The 12,542-nt window shown below is 34.2% G+C and overlaps 2 protein-coding genes across 2 annotated transcripts; both read right to left on the reverse strand.

The window, feature by feature from the left end:
• Nucleotides 1-2,880: 2,880 nt before the first annotated feature.
• On the reverse strand, nt 2,881-3,375 carry LOC130939274 (uncharacterized). Its single transcript, XM_057867394.1, has one exon. The coding sequence runs from the start codon at nt 3,373-3,375 to the stop codon at nt 2,881-2,883; it is 495 nt and encodes a 164-aa protein (XP_057723377.1).
• Nucleotides 3,376-3,384: 9 nt separating this feature from the next.
• LOC130939275 (uncharacterized) lies at nt 3,385-5,738 on the reverse strand. The gene is made up of 3 exons (XM_057867395.1): nt 5,378-5,738; nt 3,811-4,803; nt 3,385-3,710 (listed from the first exon to the last, which is right to left on the reverse strand). The coding sequence occupies exons 1-3, from the start codon at nt 5,736-5,738 to the stop codon at nt 3,385-3,387; spliced, it is 1,680 nt and encodes a 559-aa protein (XP_057723378.1).
• Between the last annotated feature and the right edge of the window lie 6,804 nt (nt 5,739-12,542).

The following is a 12,542-nucleotide window of genomic DNA, read 5'->3' on the forward strand; positions in this document are numbered from 1 at the left end:
TTCTATCATATATCTCAGATTGGAAGGATCATGTCTCACGGTCCAACTATAGACGCACTAGTTGAAAGGTGGCGGCCTGAGACGCACACATTCCATCTTCCACATGGCGAGTGCACGATTACGTTGGAGGACGTTGCCATGATTTTTGGACTCCGAACTCACGGCTTGCCAGTTACTGGATCAACTGACCACAACACAAGTGGGTTAGAAAATGAGTGCATGACCCAATTTGGTATTGCTCCTGGCCCGAACGACCATAGAGGAAGCGGAGTCAAGCTAGCATGGTTCCGCACCCTAAAGCGGCGCCAACATTTGACTGACACAGTAAGTAGGGAAATTTATGTAAAATGTCACATAATGTGTCTATTTGGAACAACTTTATTTAGTGACAAGTCTGGAGTCAGTGTGCACTGGAAGTATTTGCCGTTGCTTCGTGACTTTTCTCAGATTCACAAGTTTAGTTGGGGTTCAGCTTGCCTTGCACACATGTATCGATCCTTATGTCGGGCATCTAGGTATGATTGCAAGGACATTGATGGTCCTATGCCATTGCTCCTTGTATGGCATGGTTACGAATGCCATCAATAGGACCACTGCCGATGGATACTAGCTTTCCACTTGCTCGCAGGTAAAATTTAGCTAAGATATGGATTTAGTGATTTTTACTGTAGTAACTGATATTATGAATGATTTATGATTTAATTTGATGTGGTGAGTGGTTGATGGTTGAAATGATTTATGAATTGAGGGAACCCTTAAGGGTGGTTAAGTCCAGTTTTAGGGGAGGTTATGTCCAAATTTTTATAAAAATATGAGTTATTGTAATATGCCAGGTGGAATGATTATCAATCAGCTGTAGAGCAGTATAAAAATTGGACAACTGCTGATGTCAGGAGAAGGTTGGACAATCTTTCTCCGGACGAGGTATGTGTTTCATCATTTAGATTTGATGTTAAAAATTGATTGCTCATTTATAACTTTGAGATTTAATGTGTTTTTTACAGTTTGTGTGGGATGCATACAGTCCCAATCGGATTGCGCCACATCTTATTCCATTTGAGATCAACGATGGTGCAGAGCTCTGGAGTGCGACTGTGCCTTTAATATGCTTTGAGACTGTGGAGTGGCATCCCACTGATAGGGTCAGAAGACAATTTGGCTTTCATCAAGACCCGCCAGTTGAACCAATGAAACTCGGCGCGTCCCACAACATAGTGCTGACGGGACCCAAAAACAAGAACTGGGGCGTAGAACACGAAAAATGGATCTCACAGTGGTTAAACAGTCCTGCATCCGTATTGACCGGTGCACATGGTGACCATTATCAACCTTCTTAGCAGTACATGGACTGGTATGTTCGTAGTTTCGGTCATCACCTGCGTCTCTTCGAGCATGCCAATGAAGAACAACAACCACAGCAAGAGCAATCACATCAAGAAGAGCAACCAACTCAGCAACAACACCCATCACTGCAAGATCAACAACCATATTCACAGCCATATACATACCCACCATATCCATACCTACCACATCCACAAGCATATGCATACCCACCATGCGCACCATCATATTCACAACCTTTCACTCAGCCTGTTATATCATATCCACCATTCTCACAGGAATATGCACAACATTTCACTCAGCCTACCATACAGCCATACACACAGCCCTCTACGATGCACGAGGAATACATACCGTCCCAGGCACCGCACTATTCGTTGACACAAATACTAGGGACATCGACACATGATGAGGAACAGTATAGGCATATTATTGATTGGGTTCAGGGTCCTGAGTCATCTCAATGGGTAGATAATTTATTCTCTACCCAGGACCCTATACAGGTGCCGGTGCCTCAAGAGGGTCCTGGTCGATTATCTTTGGATGCGAGCCGTCCACCGCGGTCCGTTTCTGAGTACTCTATGTCGAGGAGGTCTGTTGATTCTGGTAGGAGTGTCCATAGGGGGATTGGATGTCGGCAGACTCCGACACGGATTTCTATGCCCGAAGAGGATGAGGAGGAGATTGACAATGCAGTTGAGGGGACTAGTTTAGGGGAGCATGAAGTCGATCAGGTTGGTTTAGTTCCTGATGCGGTTGATGAGGGCGGTACAAGTGATGAAATGGTTGACGAAGCTGGTGCAGGTAATTTGATTGTTATGCATTGAATGTGATTGATATTTATGTTTATGAGATATTATTTAGTGATATAGTAATAGTATTGTGTTAAATTATTTTTGGCTGTTGATTTAGGTTTGCTATTCACCCCATTGTTTCTTGATTAGGGTTGGTAATCATATTATCGATACATTAGTATTGACCAGTGCTAATTTTTGTTATCATTCAGGTGCCCAGGATAAGGGATATGACCTTAGGATTGACCCAGCTCGTAAAAGTGCCTCTAGATGGTCTCCGTCAACCATTAAAAAGAGGGTGAAGAAAGGATGTTCCAAAATGGCAAGAAACATGAAGAAACATTTCTCTAAATGAACCATTGTACTAATATTTATTATGCATATATAGAGAGACTAGTGTTTAATTATAGTGCACACTAGGGTTTAGAGAGTTGTGAACATGGTTGATAAATTGTTGAGATTGAAAGAACCCTAAAGGGTGGTTAAGTTCATTTTTAGAAGAGGTTATGTCCGAATTTTTTTAAAAATGTAAGACTTTAACTATTGAATTCTGTGAAATGTGACTTGAAAGAACCAAACTTCAACTGAATATCACCTAAACAAGTTAAATGGACAACACTAAAAAAGAGATTAATTCAATTAGATGGATACAACTAGAGATAAGAGCAACTGAGTTACACGGATACAACTGAATACAAGAGTAAATAACATAAATGGGACAATAAAAAATTAGCCAACTTGACAACTACTCATTCGGAGCCGAACCACTAGCACTAGCTCCTCCACGATGCGGGCATCTACTTCGGCTGTGACCCTCACCACCACAAAGTCTACAACGCCTAGGACCACGTAAATCACGCACATCCATCTCATTCAAGAAGCGTGTTTTTTTAGGACGACCTTTGGCCACTCGCCTAAGGTGAGGATTTGGTACTAGTCGTGGTCCTTGATACACAGGCCATGTTGTTGGATTTCCTAGTGGCCTGAATCGGGTTCTATACACCTTTCGGATCTCTGCCATTGTATATACCTCATGCACATACTGCTTCCAATCTAGGCGCTGGTTTGCACAACAGGCAAATACATGGCGACAAGGAATTCGATCGACCTGAAACTCACCACAATCGCAATGTCTTAGACGCAGATTTACTGCAAACTCTAAACCACTGGGCATCTCTCGTACTTCAAAAACTTCGTTTTGCCTGTCAAATAAATTAACTTGGATATTTCCTGATGCCATTTGATTAGACTAGATTTTCTCAGTTGCATACTCAGAGAATAAATGACCTGCACTTATACGAGCCTCAGCCTCGGCCCTCTTCCTTGTGAACAAGGCATTAAGTCTGTAAAAAGTTGCCTTGACAAGGGCTGTCACAGGAAGATTACGTGCTCCTTTCAAAACTCCGTTAATGCACTCCACTAGGTTAGTGGTCATGTGTCCCCAGCGATGTCCTTCATCATATGCCAAGGCATATTGTGATCGAGGAATATTGTCGAGCCACTGCTTGTAAGCCACACCCCTCTCACAATATCTTTCGTAGCGCATGTTGAATTCACGGACTGTTCTAGAATAGCCTGCCATAAGAGAACAACGGAATTCAGATAATACCATAAGTTTATTGTTAACTTTTCACCGTCGGCCACAAACTGCATAAAATGTAAATAATTTATTTACCTATGTTGACAATCAGCTTCTGCATTCCTGGCGCTTTGAACCTTCTCAAGAAGTTAGAAGCGATGTGCCTGATGCAAAACATGTGAATAGCCCTCGGATATTGCCATGCTCCATCACTACGACCTACAGCTGAGATAATGGACTCGTGTCGATCAGAGATAAGACCAACACCATCTCGATTTACTACATGCGTTCGTAGATGGCTACGAAAAAAGTGCCAAGTATCGGCGGTCTCACCCTCGACTATGGCAAATGCAAGAGGCACGATATTTCCATTTCCATCTTGTGATACTGCAACTAAAAGAGCCCCTTTATATTTTCCATACAAGTGTGTGCCGTCTACCTGTACCAGCGGCTTGCAGCTTCTAAATGCTTTAATACAAGGATAGAAAGCCCAAAAGACTCGCGTCAAAATCCTGAGATCCTCAACCAACTCATCCCCTCGGTAAGCATATGCAGTTTCGTACTCAACAGCTGCTGATGGTTCTTTTGCAACCATTGCTTCAAACCATGTCGGCAAAGCTTCATAAGAAGCTTCCCACCCACCAAATATTTTCTCAACTGCTTTCTGTTTGGCCAACCATGCTTTGCGATAACTTATTGTATAGTTGAACTTCGACTGCACTTCAGCAATTACAGATTTCACCTTTAGAGATGGGTCGGCTTCAACCAATGATTTTATCGCTTCTGCAATTGTACCAGAGTCCAGTTTGGCATGATCTTGAGAGATAGTAGATCTGATGCACGTGTGACTACCGTTATACCTCCTTATCACCCAACAATACTGTCTTTTTATAAGACTAACTCTGATAAGCCAATCACAACTTGTTCCGTAATGTACGCATTTAGCATAAAATGTTGTCGATTCAGATTCATACACCCTATAATCGACGCCCCTCTGAATGGTATACTCTTTAACTGCTGCAATCACAGCTTCTCTAGAGTTAAACTCCATTCCAACGACGAATTCACCATCTACGACAACAGTAGGAACTGCACGAATGATAAAACAAAATAAGAATAATAATTTCTATAACTTCCGTTAGATAATAATACTAATAATAATATTTATAATAATTAGTGTTAATTATAATAACAATAACGTACCAATACTAATAATAACTCAAATAATTCTTCTAACGCATAATAACAATAATACTAATAATAATAAAAATAATTTATATAATTACCGTTGCATAATAATAATAATAATAATAATAATAATAATAATAATAATAATAATAATAATAATAATAATAATAACTTCAGTTTCATAAAAAGACTAATAATAATTAGTAATAATAATAATAATAACAACGTAACAATACTAATAACAATTCAATTATTCCTAACAACAACAATAATAATAATAATAATAATAATAATAATAATAATAATAATAATAGTAACTTCAATTTCATAAAAAGACTAATAATAATAATTAATAATAATAATAATAACAACGTAACAATACTAATAATAATTCAAATATTCCTAACAACAACAACAATAATAATAATAATAACAATAATAATAATAATAATAATAATAATAATAATAAATTTACCTCTATTGACATATTCAGGAAATTCTGGAACATGCATGGCATCAAGATTCAAAGTATGCATAAACGATGGCTCTCCTGATAGATGTTGACCCACTAGTGCATTAGCAACATCTGCTACATTTTCCTCAACTGATATATCATCTTCTTCCACATCTTCAGTTGGACCAACAACTTCATAATTACCTTCAAACTCTTCATCACTTTCGGTATTATAACCCATCCAGTCTATATTAGGTTCCGGAAAATCAATATCTTCAATTTCTTCGAACTCAACATATAACTCGATGAGTGAGGCTCGTGCTCTAGTTTGATGGTAGGTCAAAAACATTCCTTGTATACTAGCTTCATCCGCCACGTGCATTACTTGAAATTGAACGAAACCACCAAATACTAACACAGGCTGCCTATATAAAATATTGGTCACTCTCTTCCGGCCTTGCTGACCTACACTCTGACAGAGTACACTCTTAAGTCCTTTATATGTTATTGAAAAAGGAACAATAATAACACATGGATTCTCACACAAAAAACTCACACCTTCATGTGTATCATACAAAATCTGACCATTGAAATATATTTTTAAACTAACATAACTCTCCATTTTATACACTTATTACATTTACCTACAACTTATTTCACTCAACATGCAGAACAACTTCAACTGCTAAAGAATGAAGAACAGCTAAAGAAGTAAGAACAAATTCAACTGCTAAAGAAGAAAGAACTCTAAGCTTTCTGGAAATGTGAAGGCAAATAACTTTGTGTTATTCACTTTCTACTCTATTCAAGATGTTTACCGCACAACACTAGCATGCCTTATATAGCTAATTTTAAATTTTTTTATTCATACTTGTACTAAACGTCACCACCGTTTTGATAATTTCCAACGGTAAAATTTGCTTTTATACAAAACGGCACCACCGTTTTCTATTTTTAAATTAAAAAAATTTGGCCTCCTACACAAAACGGCAACGCCGTTTTCAGCTATGCTTATTTTTTTAATTATTTATTCTAACAAAACGGTAGTGCCGTTTTGATTTTATTTATTAAAAAAATTCAAATCATATACAAAACGTCTCCAACGTTTTGTATCTTCTGACAAAAAACAGTTTCTCTCCCATAGCAATGTTAAACTCACTCAAAACAAAATATTAAAGAGAAACACACACTTATTCCCAATATTTAAAAAACTCAGCCGGTTAATACTTGGTTCCGTTGGAAGCACTTGGCTTTCATTTTTCTTTTTGTTTCGGACCAAGAATGGAACCTATTCTCTTTAGTATAATTTGGGCTTGTGACAATATGATCAAAGCTGGCCCATTTGGTTAACATTTGCTTTCCTGATAAAATTGTTTTCAGATCAAGCATGGAAAGCATTTGTTTGGGCTTGCAATAATTTATTCTGGCCCAATTATAACTAGCTTTAATTATAAACACAAGGCTGAACCAAAAATTGCAACAGTTGGGCTTTGTTAATTTTCTTTTGTTTCGGCCCAACAAAAATCTGCACAACAAAATTATTAATTAAGCAAATGAGAATTAAGATCAAATTAATAATTTTGTAATTTAATATTTCAATAATGTTTGTTCATCATCAAAATTAAATAAGAGTTTTCCAAACTCATCAAATATAATGACAGGAAATATGTGTGGAAAAATAAATAAAATATATTTTTAATTGTTTTGTATGGAATAAAATATTTTCTTTAATTTCTAAATTATTATTGACTATGTAGAGTACTTTATTTAAAATTTGAGTACCTAAGTCATTAGAACATTACAAATTTTTATAGTATTCCTAACATTTTTAAGCCATTTTTTTAAATTATTTTACATAGAATAAAATATTTTTTGTAGTATAATTTAAATAAATTTATTAAAAAATTTTATTAGAATTTGTTACGAAAAGGGAGTAATTCGAATCAACTTGATTCGAACTCCCTTCAAAGTACGTCTCCCTACTAATTCGAATACAATTCGAACTCTAAATTTATAATTCGTGACATATTGATTCGAAGTGTTGTCAATGCTTTCAAGTAATTCGAATTATATCAATTTGAATTACATACAAATCTAATTCGAATTGTATTGATTCGAATTACATTAATTTATTCTTTAGTAAAATAATGTATCAGAATTTTGTTTAGCTAATTTAGATAATTTTAAACTCTTCTCGACTCATATACGTTTTTTACTCTAAAATTATTGTCCCTATTTCAGACCTACCCATAATATTACATATATAATTATCAATGGATTAATAGATAGGGAGAAGCTAGCTAGATTCCACGTCACCTGCCCACCAAGTCATTCCACTTATATTAATCTATATTTAATTTAATTTCTTAGGCTAAGGCTTTCAAATCAATTGAATCCATTATCATGTGACCACATGATTATTGCATATAAATCCCTGCTTCTACTTTATATTTTGGGTATAAGTGAATCCGATCAGATGATACTTGATTATAATTGGTTTGGATATTGATTTTACAGAGTAGAATCCAAACTACCAGTGACCATTTTATTAAATAAAAAAATATAAATTCTAATAATATATATATATATATATATATATATATATATATATAACTTTTACACTAATTAATTCTATTATAATTGTGAATTTATGGGTATTTTATTATTATTAGAATATTATTGACTTGTTAATGGATGTTACATGTTTATCATATTTATATAATTTAAAAAAAATCTTTTTTTTTTTGAGGAAAAATTCTATTATTTCATTGGTACTCAATTATTCAAATTAAACTAATCTGTTGTTAATTGATTTGATTTGTTTTGTATACACATATTAAAAAAAAAGGTAAAATTTAACCAATTCAAACTTATTACGATTTAGTTGATTCGGTTCTTATTCTACCTAAATTCAAACCATCTCGACCTGTGAAATGATTAATAATTTGGTAGCTATTTAATGTGCTAGTTTGTTTATCAAAATAAATGCTAATATATGTAATGCGTGCGTATCTTTGAAAAATTAACTTAACGGAAAAAAAAATTGTTTCAAATTATTCATTTTTCACTAACAAAATTGATACCATGTATGTGTACTTTTGAGTACCTAAATCCTAATAACTAAAATGTAATCTTATATATAAGCTAAGATGTCATTAGAATATTGAGAGGTTAAGAGATTCTTAGAATTAATAGTAGTGTAGTGAGATAATCATGCAAAATAGTACATGGGCTCCTTGGGGAGTTCAACATTGGTCACATGATGTTTGGTCGGAAAAGTGTTTATACAAGCCACCTAGTCACCTATACAGCCACTATCACGTGCAACCAAACGTGTCTTCCCCCACAAAGCAAGACACATACATAAATAAAGTCACCTAATCTTTCTCCTTTACATATGCATGCCACCCCTTCATAAATAACCGTTACGATGATTAATATTAATATTAATACAATTGTATTATTTTGTGTGAGTATCTAAGTTATTCAAATGCATATTGAATTTATTTTTGAAAAAGTATAAATACATAATAAAAATATTAAATAATGTAAACAATAAATATATTAAATTTTTAATTCATTAAATGTGCAGATAATTATCATAATATAAAGATTTAAGTGAATAATTTAGAGTGTAGTGTATTTTTATTTTATTGGACCAATTTTAGAGTCTATGTTCACAAAAGTCATTATCTACCTATCAATATCTATTTTTTTTTAATAAGTTAGTGAAAGTGTACACTTAATCAATTTAATTTAAACTAATATTAATTTTTTTTCGGTGACTTAAACTAATATTAGTTTAGTAGGTAAATTCGTTTTTTTTTAAGTATTCCAAAATTCGAATTTTACGGAAAAAAATGTGCTAAAAGAGACAACTACAGATCTATGAGATAAATTACCAAAAAAAAAAATCTTTTTTGGGAGAGGAAGAGGGGGTTTGTGTATTTAACTACTTAGATCTATTAAGTAATAGTAGGATTATAATTTAAAATAAAAATAAAATAGAACTTAAGAAGTTAACAGGCCTCTTCGGGCTACAGAAAATGGGCTGGATCCACACTGAGTCCATATAAAAGGATATGGGTTGACCTATAGACCGGTTACATCATATTCAATTAGGCCCATCAATTGCATATTAGTGTGTTTTATTCTTGTACAGACTCAAAACAGGTTGTCTTAACAAAAAATAAAAAATATGATATTTTAAATTAGTTAAAAAAATAGGTAAAATATTTTATTTTTTAATTTTTGTATCAAATCAGTTTATTTTATTTTTTTTAGATAATTCAATTTTTATCTTTGTTTAATAAATATATATATTTTTTTAAAGAATGTTCAAATTTTCATCCCAATGCTTACATGTAAAGAATAAATGAATAACCTGATTTAAAGATCGATTTTTTATAATTAATTTTTATTACGAATTAAATATGAACTTGTGTATTTCCTAAAACAACTAATTGAGAATCTTATAAATCACAAATAGAATAAATTAAAATCTTTTACATTTATTATGAAGATTGTTTATATAAAATATTTTATATTGGGTAAATACCTTTTTCGGTCCCTGAGCATTTTAAATTGGGACATGTCGCACCTTTATCATTCAAAAACCTCAACCAGGTCCTCAACCATTAACATTAGTGGACGTATCGACCCCTGTGACCGGTTGCCAACAGGTTGCCTGGATGACGTGTCAGGTGGAGGCTGAGTTATCAAATGTAGGTGCCACGTGTCACTGGAAATTGTTGCAGGGACTAAAAACCCCTCCCTGTCCAAACTGTTCTCAGTCCCACCGGCAACACCCTCCACTCACCACCCCTCCCTAGCACTCCTCCACCACCGCCACCGCCGCCACTACTACAACTTCCTCACAACCTTCGCAACTCATGCGAATCCTCCACCTCTTCTTCTTCCTCCACAACCTCCCAAAACTTCACCCAATGGAGGTTCTCTCTCCCGACAACACCTTCCACCACCACCACCACTACTCTTCCGCCACAATAACTACCACTAACACCACCACCGCTTCTACTTCCCAACAATCTCAAAGAACTCTTTCACCTCTTCGAGCTTCAACTCACTATCACCGCCTCACAACCTTCCCAACAATATTTTTTTGTTAGAGTAATATTGGTTCAACTCTTGCAGCATTGAAAATTCATGCTGCTCAAATGTGGGACCATTTAAAGAGGGATGGTGAAAAGTTTGAGGAGTTTACAAAGGAGAATAGGTTAATGCAATGGAAGGAACTATGCCTTGTTTGAATAAAGATGGTGTTTTAGAAAAATTGAAGTGGTTGGTTTATGCAATGGAAGGAATTTATGATAATGAAGGTACATTGAAGAAGATTAGGGAGTTGACAATTTTTTATGATGAAGGGAACTCATTGAGCAATCTATTATGGTGGCTGCACAGCAGAAGAGGCCATGGAGAATCATTGCAAGAGTAGCAAGATTGGCTGATGTGATCCCTCTAATGGCTGAAGAAGTTGGCTTTATTGATGTGATCCCTCTAATGGCTGAAGAAGTTGGCTTTATTGTTGGGAAGTAGAAGCGGTGGTGGTTGTTGTGGCGGAGGAGTAGTGGTGGTGGTGGTGGAAGGTGTTGTCGGGAGAGAGAACCTCCATTGGGTGAAGTTTTGGGAGGTTGTGGAGGAAGAAGAAGAGGTGGAGGATTCGCATGAGTTGTGAAGGTTGTGAGGCGGTTGTAGTGGTGGCGGCGGTGGCGGTGGTGGAGGAGTGCTGGGGAGGGGTGGTGGGTGGAGGGTGTTGCCGATGGGGCTGAGAACAGTTTGGGCAGGGAGGGGGTTTTTAGTCCCTGCAACAATTTCTAGTGACACGTGGCACATACATTTGACAACTCAGCCTCCATCTGACACGTCATCTAGGCAACCTGTTGGCAACCGGTCACAGGGGTCGATATGTCCACTAATGTTGATGGTTGAGGACCTGGTTGAGGTTTTTGAATGATAAAGATGCGACATGTCCCAATTTAAAATGCTCAGGGGTCGGAAAGGGTATTTACCCTTTTATATTTAATAAACAATAATAGAGAAAATGGTACAATAAATAAGGGTAGGTACAGTTATTACTTACTAAAATATATAGAGGAGCTATATTATGAAATTAATTCAATTTTGTGGATTATTATTTATTAATAAAATACGGATCAAGAATGAATAAATTTGTTGTAGAATACAATAAAATATAAAAATAAAATAAGCGAAAAAATACATTATGAATTTATGATCACCAGAAATAGAAAGAAATATTTAATAAGAATTTCTATAATTGCATTTAATTTTAAAATTAACTACAATATAATAATAACAACATTAAACATCAAAGATAAATAAATAACTGAAAACTCGTATTTTAAAAAGAGCTTAATTTCGATGCATTGTAAAATATTTTAGACTATATTTTTTTGGATGACCCTTGGTAATTAATATAAAAAAATAGTTATTTTTTGCTGAGATAACGTTACATAATTAAGTATAAATATAAAAATATTTTACACTGATAATATATCAAAATTAACTTGTTGTAAAAATATATAAAAAGAATTGTATAAAGAAATAAAATTTAATTTATATACATTGATAATTTAAAAACTTTATATAACTATTTAATTGTATATTATCATATTATAAAAAACAATTTATTTTTAAATTTATTATTTTAAATATTATTTAAACATATAAATTAATTAGATAATATGTAAAATGATCATAATTAAACTAAAAAAAATTAATTTTAATACGTATAAAATAATATTTCACATGTATTTAATTATATAATACATTATTAAAAAAATAATTATATTTTATATTAGTCATATGAATAATCAATTAAAATAACGAGTGTGATTTAACTACTGTTTTTTAGTGGATTAAAATTAAACTCCTTTATAAAATACCACTTTTATAATCTCAGCAAAAAATAAAAAAGAAAGTAAAGAAAAGTAAAGGTAGAAGGAGCGGTTAAATTCAGAGTATTGGATGAGCGTTAAGAGTTAAGACCCAACGGCTACTAGGCTAGCAGAATAAAATTGCCACGTAAGCCAACTGAATAGAGAGTAAAGTGAACAACACAATATTAGCCGTTAGATTCACTTGAAACAATCCAACGGCGACGATTGAAAGGAAAACAAATTCGACCGTTGAATGCAAACACTATTCC

Source organism: Arachis stenosperma, chromosome 7 (assembly GCF_014773155.1).
Source record: "Arachis stenosperma cultivar V10309 chromosome 7, arast.V10309.gnm1.PFL2, whole genome shotgun sequence".
Classification (NCBI taxonomy): Eukaryota; Viridiplantae; Streptophyta; class Magnoliopsida; order Fabales; family Fabaceae; genus Arachis; species Arachis stenosperma.

What these genes read in the sequence shown, in the direction of transcription:
- LOC130939274 (XM_057867394.1), bottom strand. Translation starts at nt 3,375, where the DNA reads ATGGCATCAGGAAATATCCAAGTTAATTTATTTGACAGGCAAAACGAA.
- LOC130939275 (XM_057867395.1), bottom strand. Translation starts at nt 5,738, where the DNA reads ATGCACGTGGCGGATGAAGCTAGTATACAAGGAATGTTTTTGACCTAC. An exon ending in TCCTGAATATGTCAATAGAG is followed by an intron (nt 4,804 to 5,377) that starts GTAAATTTATTA and finishes TCATTCGTGCAG; the next exon opens with TTCCTACTGTTGTCGTAGAT. An exon ending in GAAGCTGATTGTCAACATAG is followed by an intron (nt 3,711 to 3,810) that starts GTAAATAAATTA and finishes CTCTTATGGCAG; the next exon opens with GCTATTCTAGAACAGTCCGT.